A 20,340-nucleotide genomic window follows, 5' to 3' on the forward strand; every position below is an offset into this window, starting at 1 on the left:
AACTTATTTGCTTTAGTTTGGGGGTGGGGGGTTTTGACCTTACAAAAACGATTTTATTTTTTAATGAAGTCAAACAAATCTTGGAGTATTTGTAGTTCGTTTTTTTTTCTATCCAATCATGGACAGAAATAACCGAAAAGGAAAAAAACAAACATCCAAGACGAGAAAATGATTTGGTTCGAGTGTAAATATGTGCGTCAAATGAGGTGATTTGATTTGTAAAGTCTTTTTACACCCACCCGACAACCAACTGCTATGAAATACTACTGTCCGATTATCAATTTGTATTTAATGGTGAATGTAGTCTGACGCTATGACCAATATTTATCAATTAAGTTTCAGTGGGGAAACAAACTAAAAGAATTAAGTTTTTTATCCGACATCGATCTTTTGACGTCGTTCCTTAGACTGGCGCATGCGCAATACAGTATGCCAGTTCTCTTGCGAGATGTCGTTAAAACTCGGATTTTTTCGGCAAATTTTGGCACTTGTACTAGTAAAATGTTGAAAATCACAGAAAAACACAATGAAACTTTGGCGAATCAAAAAAATACTTGGCATGCATATGTATGGCATTGAGAATTACATTTGCACCAACTTTGAAAAAAATTGGACAGAGCATATCAAAGTTATAAGAGGTAAAAGACGGACGAACGGACGGATGGATGGACAGAACCCAATCTATAAGCCTTCGGCAGACTTGGTCTGCGAAGGCTAAAAATAGAATAAAATGATACTTAGCAACAGAAAACAGGAACTTGTCCTGCCAATTTTTGTGTTCCCATTGCAAGGTATTTTAGCACTGAATTTGCTTGGCAGTTATCTGAGCTAAGATGACTGCCCACAAAAAAAATAAGCAATTTAGTTTGTACAGGTATAACACAATAATGATATGTAAACTGGAGACGGCAAAGATGCATGTTGGAAAATTAACATTTTATGCAGAGTCCAAATACTTGTACTGCCTGGCAAGAAGAAAAGTAAGAACTAACATATTCTCAAAATGACCAACGGTGCTAAGTAACCAAATAAAGGTGATTACCCATATTTGTCTAAGTTTGACAATATCTAACTTTTATTAAAATTGTGGTAGTCATTGGCTAGTGTTACCATAAACTTGTCAACAAACATGAGTACCACTTTATTGATGTGCAATATATTTTACCGTTCTCGTTGTATACAATGATACTGTGATAGAGAATGTGGACATGATAACGATGCACACTGCATAATAATAGTATTCATCAGTGAACCACAATATGACACTGAACAATTGAAATACATAGAATGGATGTAACACCTGAAATAAACAAATGAATGCATTCAATTATGGAGGCTTGCAATGGTATTCTGATGATACATTCATTCAAATATTCTGATGCAGCATGTATGTAATACTTTTCATCAAGAAACAACACTTCAGAATTGTCGTCATGCACTCAGTTCCCACTTTCTTTTGTGACCACTTGTTGAAATCAACAAATAATTTTTTGGTTAATCTCTGACAGAATAAATCTATGAGTATCGCCTGTCTGGCCATATTTACATAAATCTATAGCTCTGTCTTTTTAGATTTGAGAGATAATCCCATCTGAGGATATCCAGTTTACAAGATACTGCAATAATTATTTTTACAAACACATAATCCGACCTTTGACCTATATGTTAAGCAATGTTCTGACTGACATACTAATATGAGTATTATTTCCTTTTCTGTCTATTGACTAACAAACATTTGTATATCCAATTTTTTTTTGTTTAATATTCATAATTTTTATTGTCAAGTTTTCATTTATTTATAAACTCAATAACAGCAAGTAAAACAAAAAAAAACAAATAATATAAAAATGAAAAATTGAAGCCTATACCTACATCAGATCATTACATGATAGGACTATTCCCCTGTAGTTAATGTGTTCTGATTTATGCAAAGGTGCAGTATTCTATGTATATACATAATAAACGATGGTGGTTTATTCAAATTACATTTCCCATGATGCAATGTTGTCATCCCAGTGATTGCAAAGCTAAGGCTTAATACTAGTTGATATATGATATTTTTTTTTAAAGCAGCAAATACACATGTAACAAGTTGTAACACAATTGAAAGCAATATGAATGGAGTTGCTGTAAACAAGAAGCTAGACAACTAATATAGATCTGATTTTTGAAATGCACAATGTGAAAGCAATCATATTCACAATATTAGAACAGAAGCAATGCATGGCACAGCCTCTGTTAGTTATCAAATTTAAGATATATAGTTTTGTTTATAGTAATATACTTTGAACATAAACATGTCAGAGATGTCCAGAAGCTTATGCTTATTATAACTTTTTAACATTAAAATGATTGACATTCAGTCTCTTGTATCTGAGATACCCAAATTATGTACATGTAGAAATTCAAACAGCAGAGCAATCCGTCTCATATGGTACTTTTCAAAAGAAGAAAATTTAAGTAACAAGAGCGATAATATAATACTGAAATTCACTCAGAGATTGACAACTAAAATATAGAGGAATGTAAACTTTGAATGAGTGGGTATACTGTACATGTACCTTTATAAAATACATACCTCTTGGATCAGTAAAACAAAGTAACTTCGTACTTTTATAGTAATGGCATTGTCACCATACAAAAAACGTCTGTATAGAAAATATAGGATGAACACAAACTGCTCATTGACAAATATATTGACATTCAAAGATAACAAAGCTGAAGATGACAAATCACAGCTTGGTGAAAAAAAACACAACAGTGCCACTAGAGTGCCACTCACATGGGTCATTCATTCACAGTGCTACTCAAAGCACCATTCACAGTGCAATTCAATTTTGATAATTATCACAAATTTTGCAGGTAAACTTATTATAATATTTCCACCTAACAAGTCAAACTGTTCAGCAGTTTTAAGAAAACAGTTAATGTCAGGAAATGAGAGACAGCTGCTAAAAAAAGTAATCTGACTTGTGGTTTTGTAGAAGTTGAAAAGAAGAAGATGGCAGTGCATGGACAATCAGTCGATGTGACACAAGTACAAACTTAGCAAAGGGGTAATTGCCAGTCATCAGCAAAATATACTAATTCTAAAGAAAGCAGAAATCATGAAATTCACTCGCACTATACAATGTCATGTAATTTAACAGTATATATTCAAATTTTACATGACACAAGAATTTAGGTGGATTTAAATGTTACCTTTGATTTTGTTCATCAATAGTCAATCCATTGAAATTCTCATAAAATTCAGATAATTTCACACCATGATCCAACGCCCTGAGAAGAAGAAAATATCAATGAGATTCTGACATTCATCAATACAGCTCAGCCAATCAATATGCTTCTTACATTCATTAACACATTTCAGCCAATCAATGTGATTCTAGCATTCATCAACACACTCAACAAATCAATATGATTCTGACATTCATCAACACAGCTCAGCCAATTAATGTGATTCTGACATTCATCAACACATGTCAGCCAATCAATGTAATTCTAACATTCATCAACACATTTCAGCCAATTAATGTGATTCTGACATTCATCAACACATCTCAGCCAATCAATGTAATTCTAACATTCATTAACACATTTCAGCCAATAAATGTGAGTCTAACATTCATCAACACTTTTCAGCCAATCAATGTGATTCTAACATTCATCTACACATTTCAGCCAATCAATGCGATTTTAACATTCATCAACACATTTCAGTCAATCAATGTGATTCTAACATTATTCAACACAGCTCAGCCAATCAATGTGATTCTAACATTATTCAACACAGCTCAGCCAATCAATATGATTCTAGCATTCATCAACACAGCTCAGCCAATCAATATGATTCTAACATTCATCAATACATTTCAGCCAATCAATGTGATTCTAACATTCATCAACACAGCTCAGCCAATCAATGTGATTCTAACATCATTCAACAAAGCTCAGCCAATCAATGTGATTATGACATTCATTAACACATTTCAGCCAATCAATGTGATTCTAACATTCATCAACACATTTCAGCCAATCAATGTGATTCTAACATTCATCAACACATTTCAGCCAATCAATGTGATTCTAACATTCATGAACACAGATCAGCAATTAATGTGATTTTGACATTCATGAACACAGCTCAGCCAATCAATGTGATTCTGCAATTCATCAACACATCTCAGGCAATCAATCTGATTCTGACATTCCTCAACACATCTCAGTCAATCAATGTGATTCTGACATTCATCAACACAGCTCAGTAATCAATGTAATTATAACATTCATCAACACATCTCAGTCAATCAATGTGATTCTGACATTCATCAACACATTTCAGCCAATCAATGTGATTCTAACATTCATCAACACATTTCAGCCAATCAATGTGATTCTATCATTCATTAACACTACTCAGCCAAACAATGTCATTCTGACATTCATCAACACATTTAAGCCAATCAATGTGATTCTATCATTCATTAACAGTACTCAGCCAAAAAATGTAATTCTGACATTCATCAACACATGTTAGCCAAACAATGTGATTCTAACATTCATCAACACTACTCAGCCAAACAATGTGATTCTAACATTCATTAACACATCTCAGCCAAACAATGTCATTCTGACATTCATCAACACATTTCAGCCAAACAATGTGATTCTAACATTCAATAACACATCTCAGCCAAACAATGTGATTCTGACATTCATCAAAACATCTCAGACAATCAATGTGATTCTAACATTCATCAACATATCTCAGCCAATCATGTGATTCTGACATTTATCAACACATCTCAGCCAATCAATGTGATTCTAACATTTTTCAACACAGATCAGCAAATCAATGTGATTCTAACATCATTCAACACAGCTCAGCCAATCAATGTGATTATGACATTCATTAACACATTTCAGCCAATCAATGTGATTCTAACATTCATCAACACATTTCAGCCAATCAATGTGTTTCTAACATTCATCAACACAGCTCAGCAATTAATGTGATTTTGACATTCATGAACACAGCTCAGCCAATCAATGTGATTCTGCAATTCATCAACACATCTCAGGCAATCAATCTGATTCTGACATTCCTCAACACATCTCAGTCAATCAATGTGATTCTGACATTCATCAACACAGCTCAGTAATCAATGTAATTATAACATTCATCAACACATCTCAGTCAATCAATGTGATTCTGACATTCATCAACACATTTCAGCCAATCAATGTGATTCTAACATTCATCAACACATTTCAGCCAATCAATGTGATTCTATCATTCATTAACACTACTCAGCCAAACAATGTCATTCTGACATTCATCAACACATTTAAGCCAATCAATGTGATTCTATCATTCATTAACAGTACTCAGCCAGAAAATGTCATTCTAACATTCATCAACACATTTCAGCCAATCAATGTGATTCTGACATTCATCAACACATTTCAGCCAATCAATGTGATTCTATCACTCATTAACACTACTCAGCCAAACAATGTGATTCTAACATTCAATAACACATCTCAGCCAAACAATGTGATTCTGACATTCATCAAAACATCTCAGACAATCAATGTGATTCTAACATTCATTCATCAACATATCTCAGCCAATCATGTGATTCTGACATTTATCAACACATCTCAGCCAATCAATGTGATTCTAACATTCTTCAACACAGATCAGCAAATCAATGTGATTCTAACATCATTCAACACAGCTCAGCCAATCAATGTGATTATGACATTCATTAACACATTTCAGCCAATCAATGTGATTCTAACATTCATTAACACATCTCAGCCAAACAATGTCATTCTGACATTCATCAACACATTTCAGCCAAACAATGTGATTCTAACATTCAATAACACAACTCAGCCAAACAATGTGATTCTGACATTCAATAACACATCTCAGCCAAACAATGTGATTTTGACATTCATGAACACAGCTCAGCCAATCAATGTGATTCTGCAAATCATCAACACATCTCAGGCAATCAATCTGATTCTGACATTCCTCAACACATCTATGTCAATCAATGTGATTCTGACATTCATCAACACAGCTCAGTAATCAATGTAATTATAACATTCATCAACACATCTCAGTCAATCAATGTGATTCTGACATTCATCAACACATTTCAGCCAATCAATGTGATTCTAACATTCTTCAACACATTTCAGCCAATCAATGTGATTCTATCATTCATTAACACTACTCAGCCAAACAATGTCATTCTGACATTCATCAACACATTTCAGCCAATCAATGTGATTCTATCATTCATTAACAGTACTCAGCCAAACAATGTCATTCTGACATTCATCAACACATTTCAGCCAAACAATGTGATTCTAACATTCATCAACACATTTCAGCCAATCAATGTGATTCTGACATTCATCAACACATTTCAGCCAATCAATGTGATTATATCACTCATTAACACTACTCAGCCAAACAAATTTATGTGATTCTAACATTCATTAACACATCTCAGCCAAACAATGTCATTCTGACATTCATCAACACATTTCAGCCAAACAATGTGATTCTAACATTCAATAACACATCTCAGACAAACAATGTGATTCTGACATTCATCAAAACATCTCAGACAATCAATGTGATTCTAACATTCATCAACATATCTCAGCCAATCATGTGATTCTGACATTTATCAACACATCTCAGCCAATTAATGTGATTCTAACATTCTTCAACACATATCAGCAAATCAACGTGATTCTAACATTCATCAACCCATTTCAGCCAATCAATGTGCTTATAACATTCATTAACACATTTCAGCCAATCAATGTGCTTCTAACACTCATTAACACATTTCAGCCAATCAATGTGATTATATCATTCATTAACACTACTCAGCCAAACAATGTCATTCTGACATTCATCAACACATTTCAGCCAATCAATGTGATTCTAACATTCATCAACACATTTCAGCCAATCAATGTGATTCTATCATTCATTAACACTACTCAGCCAAACAATGTCATTCTGACATTCATCAACACATTTAAGCCAATCAATGTGATTCTATCATTCATTAACAGTACTCAGCCAAAAAATGTCACTCTGACATTCATCAACACATGTTAGCCAAACAATGTGATTCTAACATTCATCAACACATTTCAGCCAATCAATGTGATTCTGACATTCATCAACACATTTCAGTCAATCAATGTGATTCTATCACTCATTAACACTACTCAGCCAAACAATGTGATTCTAACATTCATTAACACATCTCAGCCAAACAATGTCATTCTGACATTCATCAACACATTTCAGCCAAACAATGTGATTCTAACATTCAATAACACATCTCAGCCAAACAATGTGATTCTGACATTCATCAAAACATCTCAGACAATCAATGTGATTCTAACATTCATCAACATATCTCAGCCAATCATGTGATTCTGACATTTATCAACACATCTCAGCCAATCAATGTGATTCTAACATTCTTCAACACAGATCAGCAAATCAATGTGATTCTAACATCATTCAACACAGCTCAGCCAATCAATGTGATTCTAACATCATTCAACACAGCTCAGCCAATCAACGTGATTCTGACATTCATTAACACATTTCAGCCAATCAATGTGATTCTAGCACTCATCGACACATTTCAGCCAATCAATGTGCTTCTAACATTCATCAACCCATTTCAGCCAATCAATGTGATTCTAACATTCATCAACACATATCAGCCAATCAATGGGATTCTGACATTCATCAACACAGCTCAGCCAATCAATATGATTCTGACATTCATCAACACAGCTCAGCCAATTAATGTGATTCTGAAAGTCGTCAGCACCTCTCAGCCAATCAGTGTGATTCTGACATCCATCAACACAGCTCAGCCAATCAATGTGATTTTAACATTCATCAACACAGCTCAGCAATTAATGTGATTTTGACATTCATGAACACAGCTCAGCCAATCAATGTGATTCTGCAATTCATCAACACATCTCAGGCAATCAATCTGATTCTGACATTCTTCAACACATCTCAGTCAATCAATGTGATTCTGACATTCATCAACACATCTCAGTCAATCAATGTGATTCTGACACTCATCAACACATTTCAGCCAATCAATGTGATTTTAACATTCTTCAACACATTTCAGCCAATCAATGTGATTCTATCATTCATTAACACTACTCAGCCAAACAATGTCATTCTGACATTCATCAACACATTTCAGCCAATCAATGTGATTCTATCATTCATTAACAGTACTCAGCCAAACAATGTCATTCTGACATTCATCAACACATTACAGCCAAACAATGTGATTCTAACATTCATCAACACATTTCAGCCAATCAATGTGATTCTGACATTCATCAACACATTTCAGCCAATCAATGTGATTATATCACTCATTAACACTACTCAGCCAAACAATGTGATTCTAACATTCATTAACACATCTCAGCCAAACAATGTCATTCTGACATTCATCAACACATTTCAGCCAAACAATGTGATTCTAACATTCAATAACACAACTCAGCCAAACAATGTGATTCTGACATTCAATAACACATCTCAGCCAAACAATGTGATTCTGACATTCATCAAAACATCTCAGACAATCAATGTGATTCTATCATTCATCAACACATTTCAGCCAATCAATGTGCTTCTAACATTCATCAACACATTTCAGCCAATCAATGTGATTTTAACATTCACCAACACATTTCAGCCAATCAATGTGATTCTAACATTCATCAACACATTTCTGCCAATAAATGTGAGTCTAACATTCACCAACACAGCTCAGCCAATTAATGTGATTTTGAAAGTCATCAGCACCTCTCAGCCAATCAATGTGCATCTAACATTCATTAACACATTTTAGCCAATCAATGTGATTCTATCATTAACACTACTCAGCCAAACAATGTCGTTCTGACAGTCATCAACACATTTCAGCCAAACAATGTGATTCTAACATTCATCAACACATTTCAGCCAATCAATGTGATTCTATCATTCATTAACACTACTCAGCCAAACAATATCATTCTGACATTCATCAACACATTTCAGCCAAACAATGTCATTCTGACATTCATCAACACATTTCAGCCAAACAATGTGATTCTCACATTCATCAACACAGCTCAGCCAATTAATGTGATTCTGACATTCATCAACACATCTCAGCCAAACATTATGATTCTGACATTCATCAACACAGCTCAGCCAATCAATGTGATTCTAACATTCTTCAACACAGATCAGCAAATCAATGTGATTCTAACATTCATCAACACATTTTAGCCAATCAATGTAATTCTGACATTCATTAACACATTTCAGTCAATAAATGTGAGTCTAACATTCATCAACACTTTTCAGCCAATCAATGTGATTTTAACATTCATCAACACATTTCAGCCAATCAATGTGATTCTAACATTCATCAACACAGCTCAGCCAATCAATGTGATTCTAACATCATTCAACACTACTCAGCCAAACAATGTCATTCTGACATTCATCAACATATTTCAGCCAAACAATGTGATTCTAACATTCATTAACACATTTCAGCCAATCAATGTGATTCTAACATTCATCAACACATTTCAGCCAATCAATGTGCTTATAACATCCATTAACACATTTCAGCCAATCAATGTGCTTCTAACATTCATTAACACATTTCAGCCAATCAATGTGATTATCATTCATTAACAGTACTCAGCCAGAAAATGTCATTCTAACATTCATCAACACATTTCAGCCAATCAATGTGATTCTGACATTCATCAACACATTTCAGCCAATCAATGTGATTCTATCACTCATTAACACTACTCAGCCAAACAATGTGATTCTAACATTCAATAACACATCTCAGCCAAACAATGTGATTCTGACATTCATCAAAACATCTCAGACAATCAATGTGATTCTAACATTCATTCATCAACATATCTCAGCCAATCATGTGATTCTGACATTTATCAACACATCTCAGCCAATCAATGTGATTCTAACATTCTTCAACACAGATCAGCAAATCAATGTGATTCTAACATCATTCAACACAGCTCAGCCAATCAATGTGATTATGACATTCATTAACACATTTCAGCCAATCAATGTGATTCTAACATTCATTAACACATCTCAGCCAAACAATGTCATTCTGACATTCATCAACACATTTCAGCCAAACAATGTGATTCTAACATTCAATAACACAACTCAGCCAAACAATGTGATTCTGACATTCAATAACACATCTCAGCCAAACAATGTGATTTTGACATTCATGAACACAGCTCAGCCAATCAATGTGATTCTGCAAATCATCAACACATCTCAGGCAATCAATCTGATTCTGACATTCCTCAACACATCTATGTCAATGAATGTGATTCTGACATTCATCAACACAGCTCAGTAATCAATGTAATTATAACATTCATCAACACATCTCAGTCAATCAATGTGATTCTGACATTCATCAACACATTTCAGCCAATCAATGTGATTCTAACATTCTTCAACACATTTCAGCCAATCAATGTGATTCTATCATTCATTAACACTACTCAGCCAAACAATGTCATTCTGACATTCATCAACACATTTCAGCCAAACAATGTGATTCTATCATTCAATAACACATCTCAGACAAACAATGTGATTCTGACATTCATCAAAACATCTCAGACAATCAATGTGATTCTAACATTCATCAACACATTTCAGCCAATCAATGTGATTCTGACATTTATCAACACATCTCAGCCAATTAATGTGATTCTAACATTCTTCAACACATATCAGCAAATCAACGTGATTCTAACATTCATCAACCCATTTCAGCCAATCAATGTGCTTATAACATTCATTAACACATTTCAGCCAATCAATGTGCTTCTAACATTCATTAACACATTTCAGCCAATCAATGTGATTATATCATTCATTAACACTACTCAGCCAAACAATGTCATTCTGACATTCATCAACACATTTCAGCCAATCAATGTGATTCTAACATTCATCAACACATTTCAGCCAATCAATGTGATTCTATCATTCATTAACACTACTCAGCCAAACAATGTCATTCTGACATTCATCAACACATTTAAGCCAATCAATGTGATTCTATCATTCATTAACAGTACTCAGCCAAAAAATGTCACTCTGACATTCATCAACACATGTTAGCCAAACAATGTGATTCTAACATTCATCAACACATTTCAGCCAATCAATGTGATTCTGACATTCATCAACACATTTCAGTCAATCAATGTGATTCTATCACTCATTAACACTACTCAGCCAAACAATGTGATTCTAACATTCATTAACACATCTCAGCCAAACAATGTCATTCTGACATTCATCAACACATTTCAGCCAAACAATGTGATTCTAACATTCAATAACACATCTCAGCCAAACAATGTGATTCTGACATTCATCAAAACATCTCAGACAATCAATGTGATTCTAACATTCATCAACATATCTCAGCCAATCATGTGATTCTGACATTTATCAACACATCTCAGCCAATTAATGTGATTCTAACATTCTTCAACACAGATCAGCAAATCAACGTGATTCTAACATTCATCAACCCATTTCAGCCAATCAATGTGCTTATAACATTCATTAACACATTTCAGCCAATCAATGTGCTTCTAACATTCATTAACACATTTCAGCCAATCAATGTGATTATATCATTCATTAACACTACTCAGCCAAACAATGTCATTCTGACATTCATCAACACATTTCAGCCAATCAATGTGATTCTAACATTCATCAACACATTTCAGCCAATCAATGTGATTCTATCATTCATTAACACTACTCAGCCAAACAATGTCATTCTGACATTCATCAACACATTTAAGCCAATCAATGTGATTCTATCATTCATTAACAGTACTCAGCCAAAAAATGTCACTCTGACATTCATCAACACATGTTAGCCAAACAATGTGATTCTAACATTCATCAACACATTTCAGCCAATCAATGTGATTCTGACATTCATCAACACATTTCAGTCAATCAATGTGATTCTATCACTCATTAACACTACTCAGCCAAACAATGTGATTCTAACATTCATTAACACATCTCAGCCAAACAATGTCATTCTGACATTCATCAACACATTTCAGCCAAACAATGTGATTCTAACATTCAATAACACATCTCAGCCAAACAATGTGATTCTGACATTCATCAAAACATCTCAGACAATCAATGTGATTCTAACATTCATCAACATATCTCAGCCAATCATGTGATTCTGACATTCATCAACACATTTCAGCCAATCAATGTGATTCTATCATTCATTAACAGTACTCAGCCAAACAATGTCATTCTGACATTCATCAACACATTACAGCCAAACAATGTGATTCTAACATTCATCAACACATTTCAGCCAATCAATGTGATTCTGACATTCATCAACACATTTCAGCCAATCAATGTGATTATATCACTCATTAACACTACTCAGCCAAACAATGTGATTCTAACATTCATTAACACATCTCAGCCAAACAATGTCATTCTGACATTCATCAACACATTTCAGCCAAACAATGTGATTCTAACATTCAATAACACAACTCAGCCAAACAATGTGATTCTGACATTCAATAACACATCTCAGCCAAACAATGTGATTCTGACATTCATCAAAACATCTCAGACAATCAATGTGATTCTATCATTCATCAACACATTTCAGCCAATCAATGTGCTTCTAACATTCATCAACACATTTCAGCCAATCAATGTGATTTTAACATTCACCAACACATTTCAGCCAATCAATGTGATTCTAACATTCATCAACACATTTCTGCCAATAAATGTGAGTCTAACATTCACCAACACAGCTCAGCCAATTAATGTGATTTTGAAAGTCATCAGCACCTCTCAGCCAATCAATGTGCATCTAACATTCATTAACACATTTTAGCCAATCAATGTGATTCTATCATTAACACTACTCAGCCAAACAATGTCGTTCTGACAGTCATCAACACATTTCAGCCAAACAATGTGATTCTAACATTCATCAACACATTTCAGCCAATCAATGTGATTCTATCATTCATTAACACTACTCAGCCAAACAATGTCATTCTGACATTCATCAACACATTTAAGCCAATCAATGTGATTCTATCATTCATTAACAGTACTCAGCCAAAAAATGTCACTCTGACATTCATCAACACATGTTAGCCAAACAATGTGATTCTAACATTCATCAACACATTTCAGCCAATCAATGTGATTCTGACATTCATCAACACATTTCAGTCAATCAATGTGATTCTATCACTCATTAACACTACTCAGCCAAACAATGTGATTCTAACATTCATTAACACATCTCAGCCAAACAATGTCATTCTGACATTCATCAACACATTTCAGCCAAACAATGTGATTCTAACATTCAATAACACATCTCAGCCAAACAATGTGATTCTGACATTCATCAAAACATCTCAGACAATCAATGTGATTCTAACATTCATCAACATATCTCAGCCAATCATGTGATTCTGACATTTATCAACACATCTCAGCCAATCAATGTGATTCTAACATTCTTCAACACAGATCAGCAAATCAATGTGATTCTAACATCATTCAACACAGCTCAGCCAATCAATGTGATTCTAACATCATTCAACACAGCTCAGCCAATCAACGTGATTCTGACATTCATTAACACATTTCAGCCAATCAATGTGATTCTAGCACTCATCGACACATTTCAGCCAATCAATGTGCTTCTAACATTCATCAACCCATTTCAGCCAATCAATGTGATTCTAACATTCATCAACACATATCAGCCAATCAATGGGATTCTGACATTCATCAACACAGCTTAGCCAATCAATATGATTCTGACATTCATCAACACAGCTCAGCCAATTAATGTGATTTTGAAAGTCGTCAGCACCTCTCAGCCAATCAGTGTGATTCTGACATCCATCAACACAGCTCAGCCAATCAATGTGATTTTAACATTCATCAACACAGCTCAGCAATTAATGTGATTTTGACATTCATCAACACAGCTCAGCCAATCAATGTGATTCTGCAATTCATCAACACATCTCAGGCAATCAATCTGATTCTGACATTCTTCAACACATCTCAGTCAATCAATGTGATTCTGACATTCATCAACACATCTCAGTCAATCAATGTGATTCTGACACTCATCAACACATTTCAGCCAATCAATGTGATTTTAACATTCTTCAACACATTTCAGCCAATCAATGTGATTCTATCATTCATTAACACTACTCAGCCAAACAATGTCATTCTGACATTCATCAACACATTTCAGCCAATCAATGTGATTCTATCATTCATTAACAGTACTCAGCCAAACAATGTCATTCTGACATTCATCAACACATTACAGCCAAACAATGTGATTCTAACATTCATCAACACATTTCAGCCAATCAATGTGATTCTGACATTCATCAACACATTTCAGCCAATCAATGTGATTATATCACTCATTAACACTACTCAGCCAAACAATGTGATTCTAACATTCATTAACACATCTCAGCCAAACAATGTCATTCTGACATTCATCAACACATTTCAGCCAAACAATGTGATTCTAACATTCAATAACACAACTCAGCCAAACAATGTGATTCTGACATTCAATAACACATCTCAGCCAAACAATGTGATTCTGACATTCATCAAAACATCTCAGACAATCAATGTGATTCTATCATTCATCAACACATTTCAGCCAATCAATGTGCTTCTAACATTCATCAACACATTTCAGCCAATCAATGTGATTTTAACATTCACCAACACATTTCAGCCAATCAATGTGATTCTAACATTCATCAACACATTTCTGCCAATAAATGTGAGTCTAACATTCACCAACACAGCTCAGCCAATTAATGTGATTTTGAAAGTCATCAGCACCTCTCAGCCAATCAATGTGCATCTAACATTCATTAACACATTTTAGCCAATCAATGTGATTCTATCATTAACACTACTCAGCCAAACAATGTCGTTCTGACAGTCATCAACACATTTCAGCCAAACAATGTGATTCTAACATTCATCAACACATTTCAGCCAATCAATGTGATTCTATCATTCATTAACACTACTCAGCCAAAAAATATCATTCTGACATTCATCAACACATTTCAGCCAAACAATGTCATTCTGACATTCATCAACACATTTCAGCCAAACAATGTGATTCTGACATTCATCAACACAGCTCAGCCAATTAATGTGATTCTGACATTCATCAACACATCTCAGCCAAACATTATGATTCTGACATTCATCAACACAGCTCAGCCAATCAATGTGATTCTAACATTCTTCAACACAGATCAGCAAATCAATGTGATTCTAACATTCATCAACACATTTTAGCCAATCAATGTAATTCTGACATTCATTAACACATTTCAGTCAATAAATGTGAGTCTAACATTCATCAACACTTTTCAGCCAATCAATGTGATTTTAACATTCATCAACACATTTCAGCCAATCAATGTGATTCTAACATTCATCAACACAGCTCAGCCAATCAATGTGATTCTAACATCATTCAACACTACTCAGCCAAACAATGTCATTCTGACATTCATCAACATATTTCAGCCAAACAATGTGATTCTAACATTCATTAACACATTTCAGCCAATCAATGTGATTCTAACATTCATCAACACATTTCAGCCAATCAATGTGCTTATAACATCCATTAACACATTTCAGCCAATCAATGTGCTTCTAACATTCATTAACACATTTCAGCCAATCAATGTGATTATCATTCATTAACACTACTCAGCCAAACAATGTCATTCTGACATTCATCAACACATTTCAGCCAATCAATGTTATTCTAACATTCATCAACACATTTCAGCCAATCAATGTGATTCTATCATTCATTAACACTACTCAGACAAACAATGTCATTCTGACATTCATCAACACATTTCAGCCAAACAATGTGATTCTAACATTCATCAACACATTTCAGCCAATCAATGTGATTCTATCATTCATTAACACTACTCAGCCAAACAATGTGATTCTAACATTCAATAACACATCTCAGCCAAACAATGTGATTCTGACATTCATCAAAACATCTCAGACAATCAATGTGATTCTATCATTCATCAACACATTTCAGCCAATCAATGTGCTTCTAACATTCATCAACACATTTCAGCCAATCAATGTGATTTTAACATTCACCAACACATTTCAGCCAATCAATGTGATTCTAACATTCATCAACACATTTCTGCCAATAAATGTGAGTCTAACATTCACCAACACAGCTCAGCCAATTAATGTGATTCTGAAAGTCACCAGCACCTCTCAGCCAATCAATGTGCATCTAACATTCATTAACACATTTTAGCCAATCAATGTGATTCTATCATTAACACTACTCAGCCAAACAATGTCGTTCTGACAGTCATCAACACATTTCAGCCAAACAATGTGATTCTAACATTCATCAACACATTTCAGCCAATCAATGTGATTCTATCATTCATTAACACTACTCAGCCAAACAATGTCATTCTGACATTCATCAACACATTTCAGCCAAACAATGTCATTCTGACATTCATCAACACATTTCAGCCAAACAATGTGATTCTGACATTCATCAACACAGCTCAGCCAATTAATGTGATTCTGACATTCATCAACACATCTCAGCCAAACATTATGATTCTGACATTCATCAACACAGCTCAGCCAATCAATGTGATTCTAACATTCTTCAACACATTTCAGCCAATCAATGTGATTCTAACATTCATCAACACATTTCAGCCAATCAATGTGATTCTAACATTCATCAACACATTTCAGCCAATCAATGTGCTTCTAACATTCATCAACACATTTCAGCCAATCATTGTGATTCTAACATTCATCAACACATTTCAGCCAATCAATGTGATTCTAACATTCATCATCTCATTTCAGCCAATCAATGTGATTCTAACATTCATCAACACAGCTCAGCCAATCAATGTGATTCTGGCATTCATCAAAACATCTCAGACAATCAATGTGATTCTAACATTCATCAACATATCTCAGCCAATCATGTGATTCAGACATTTATCAACACATCTCAGCCAATCAATGTGATTCTAACATTCTTCAACACAGATCAGCAAATCAATGTGATTCTAACATTCATCAACACATTTCAGCCAATCAATGTGCTTATAACATTCATTAACACATTTTAGCCAATCAATGTGATTCTATCATTAACACTACTCAGCCAAACAATGTCATTCTGACATTCATCAACACATTTCAGCCAAACAATGTGATTCTAACATTCATCAACACATTTCAGTCAATCAATGTGATTCTAACATTCGTCAACACATTTGAGCCAATCAATGTGATTCTAACATTCATCAACACATTTCAGCCAATCAATGTGATTCTAACATTCATCAACACATTTCAGCCAATCAATGTGCTTCTAACATTCATCAACACATTTCAGCCAATCAATGTGATTCTAACATTCATCAACACATTTCAGCCAATCAATGTGATTCTAACATTCATCAACACATTTCAGCCAATCAATGTGCTTCTAACATTCATCAACACATTTCAGCCAATCATTGTGATTCTAACATTCATCAACACATTTCAGCCAATCAATGTGATTCTAACATTCATCAACACATTTCAGCCAATCAATGTGATTCTAACATTCATCAACTCATTTCAGCCAATCAATGTGATTCTAACATTCATCAACACAGCTCAGCCAATCAATGTGATTCTGCCATTCATCAAAACATCTCAGACAATCAATGTGATTCTAACATTCATCAACATATCTCAGCCAATCATGTGATTCTAACATTCTTCAACACAGATCAGCAAATCAATGTGATTCTAACATTCATCAACACATTTCAGCCAATCAATGTGCTTATAACATTCATTAACACATTTTAGCCAACCAATGTGATTCTATCATTAACACTACTCAGCCAAACAATGTCATTCTGACATTCATCAACACATTTCAGCCAAACAATGTGATTCTAACATTCATCAACACATTTCAGCCAATCAATGTGATTCTAACATTCATCAACACTTTTCAGCCAATCAATGTGATTCTAACATTCGTCAACACATTTCAGTCAATCAATGTGATTATAACATTCATCAACACATTTCAGCCAATCAATATGCTTCTAACATTCATCAACACATTTCAGCCAATCAATGTGATTCTAACATTCATCAACACATTTCAGCCAATCAATGTGATTCTAACATTCATCAACACATTTCAGCCAATCAATGTGCTTCTAACATTCATCAACACATTTCAGCCAATCATTGTGATTCTAACATTCATCAACACATTTCAGCCAATCAATGTGATTCTAACATTCATCAACTCATTTCAGCCAATCAATGTGCTTCTAACATTCACAACATATTTCAGCCAATCAATGTGATTTTAACATTCACCAACACATTTCAGCCAATCAATGTGATTCTAACATTCATCAACACATTTCAGCCAATCAATGTGATTCTAACATTCATCAGCACATTTCAGCCAATCAATGTGATTCTAACATTCATCAACACATTTCAGCCAATCAATGTGTTTCTAACATTCATAAACACAGCTCAGCCAATCAATGTGATTCTGACATTCAACACAGCTCAGCCAATCAATGTGATTCTGACATTCATCAACACAGCTCACCCAGTCAATGTGCTTCTAACATTCATCAACACATTTCAGCCAATCAATGTGATTTTAACATTCACCAACACATTTCAGCCAATCGATGTGATTCTAACATTCATCATCACATCTCAGCCAATCAAAGTGATTCTAACATTCATAAACACATTTCAGCCAATTAATGTGATTCTGACATTCATCAACACATCTCAGTCAATCAATGTGATTCTGACATTCATCAACACATCTCAGCCAATTAATGTGATTCTGAAAGTCATCAACACATTTCAGCCAATCAATTTGATTATAACATTCATCAAAACATTTCAGCCAATCAATGTGATTCTAACATTCTTCAACACATTTCAGCGAATCAATGTGATTATAACATTCATCAACACAGCTCAGCCAAACAATGTAATTATTTTTACTATTCATAATTGCCAGAATTACACTGCATATAACTGCTACAATGTAGTAGGTCTGCTCTATGTTAACAGTGTGGTTGTTCAACATCTATTTTCTCAGGCCAATGTCACGTTAAATGATATAGTTAAATGCTACCCGAAATGTAAACTCTGACAGTCATCAACACGGTCAAGCCAATTAATGTGGTTCTGAAAGTCATCAAAAGAGAACAACCAAAAAAGAACTTTATATAAAATATGTAAAATGTTTATTTTGATTGACATGTGCCAAAATTTGTCTACTACATTATTAGTACTTGTATATGGATCTTTTAGAGGAACAATAACATGTGAAATATATAGTATATATTTATATATATATTGTTACCTTAATTTCTTGAAAACACTTTCATTTGGATCCCAAATGTACTTTAATTTCTGGTAAACAAAGTATCGTAAATTTCCATTCACCAGAACATCTTGTCTTAAAATACCTTGTACATCAATGTCCAAGCTAAAATAAATAGCATAAAAAAACAAATTATGGATATTATAATGATATTTTATTCAATACTAGAGGCCTCCAGCCTAGAAATACAACATTATTGAAAAATATATGTTTTATAATGCACTGAGTGTAAGTTCATGAACATTTACAACAGTACATTATTACTATATTTAAAAGCATAGAAAATAAAACCTGGGCATGTATTCATCTTTGATATATCCAGGATTACAAAAACTACAAATTCTTTTTGCTCATTAAACACTGTTCTAGTGCCCAGTTTCAAATTTGAGTAAATTGGCAAATGTGTGGAGTTTACATAAAGCAGTTCTAAGTAATGGGTTGTCAATAACAGTAAGGCTTGAGGGTTAGATGACTTTTAAATAGTGAATACGTGTCTACCAGTAATTTAAAAAGCCTGGAGACTAAAATAAATCAGCTATCCAAGATATGCAATGTTAACACAGTGTGGTCCACAGTATTGAAGTTTATAATATGCACACAACATTGTTAT

General features: G+C 34.1%; 1 protein-coding gene across 2 annotated transcripts in view; it reads right to left on the reverse strand.

Moving 5' to 3' along the window:
* The window catches only part of LOC102802400 (polyamine-transporting ATPase 13A3-like), a 340,426-nt gene that overhangs the window by 248,556 nt on the left and 71,530 nt on the right, over positions 1-20,340 (reverse strand). The window contains exons 5-8 of one of the 2 annotated variants that reach the window (XM_085508595.1): positions 19,710-19,835; positions 3,202-3,279; positions 2,579-2,648; positions 1,166-1,300 (exon numbers count right to left, since the gene is read on the reverse strand). In XM_085508595.1, coding sequence (XP_085364721.1) covers positions 1,166-1,300; positions 2,579-2,648; positions 3,202-3,279; positions 19,710-19,835 — 409 coding nt within the window. The remainder of the gene's footprint in view (positions 1-1,165; positions 1,301-2,578; positions 2,649-3,201; positions 3,280-19,709; positions 19,836-20,340) is intronic. The other variant, XM_085508596.1, reaches the window with a different exon arrangement.

The sequence above is a fragment of the Saccoglossus kowalevskii genome, chromosome 15 (assembly GCF_978046115.1).
Source record: "Saccoglossus kowalevskii chromosome 15, keSacKowa6.1, whole genome shotgun sequence".
In the NCBI taxonomy this organism is placed as follows: domain Eukaryota; kingdom Metazoa; phylum Hemichordata; class Enteropneusta; family Harrimaniidae; genus Saccoglossus; species Saccoglossus kowalevskii.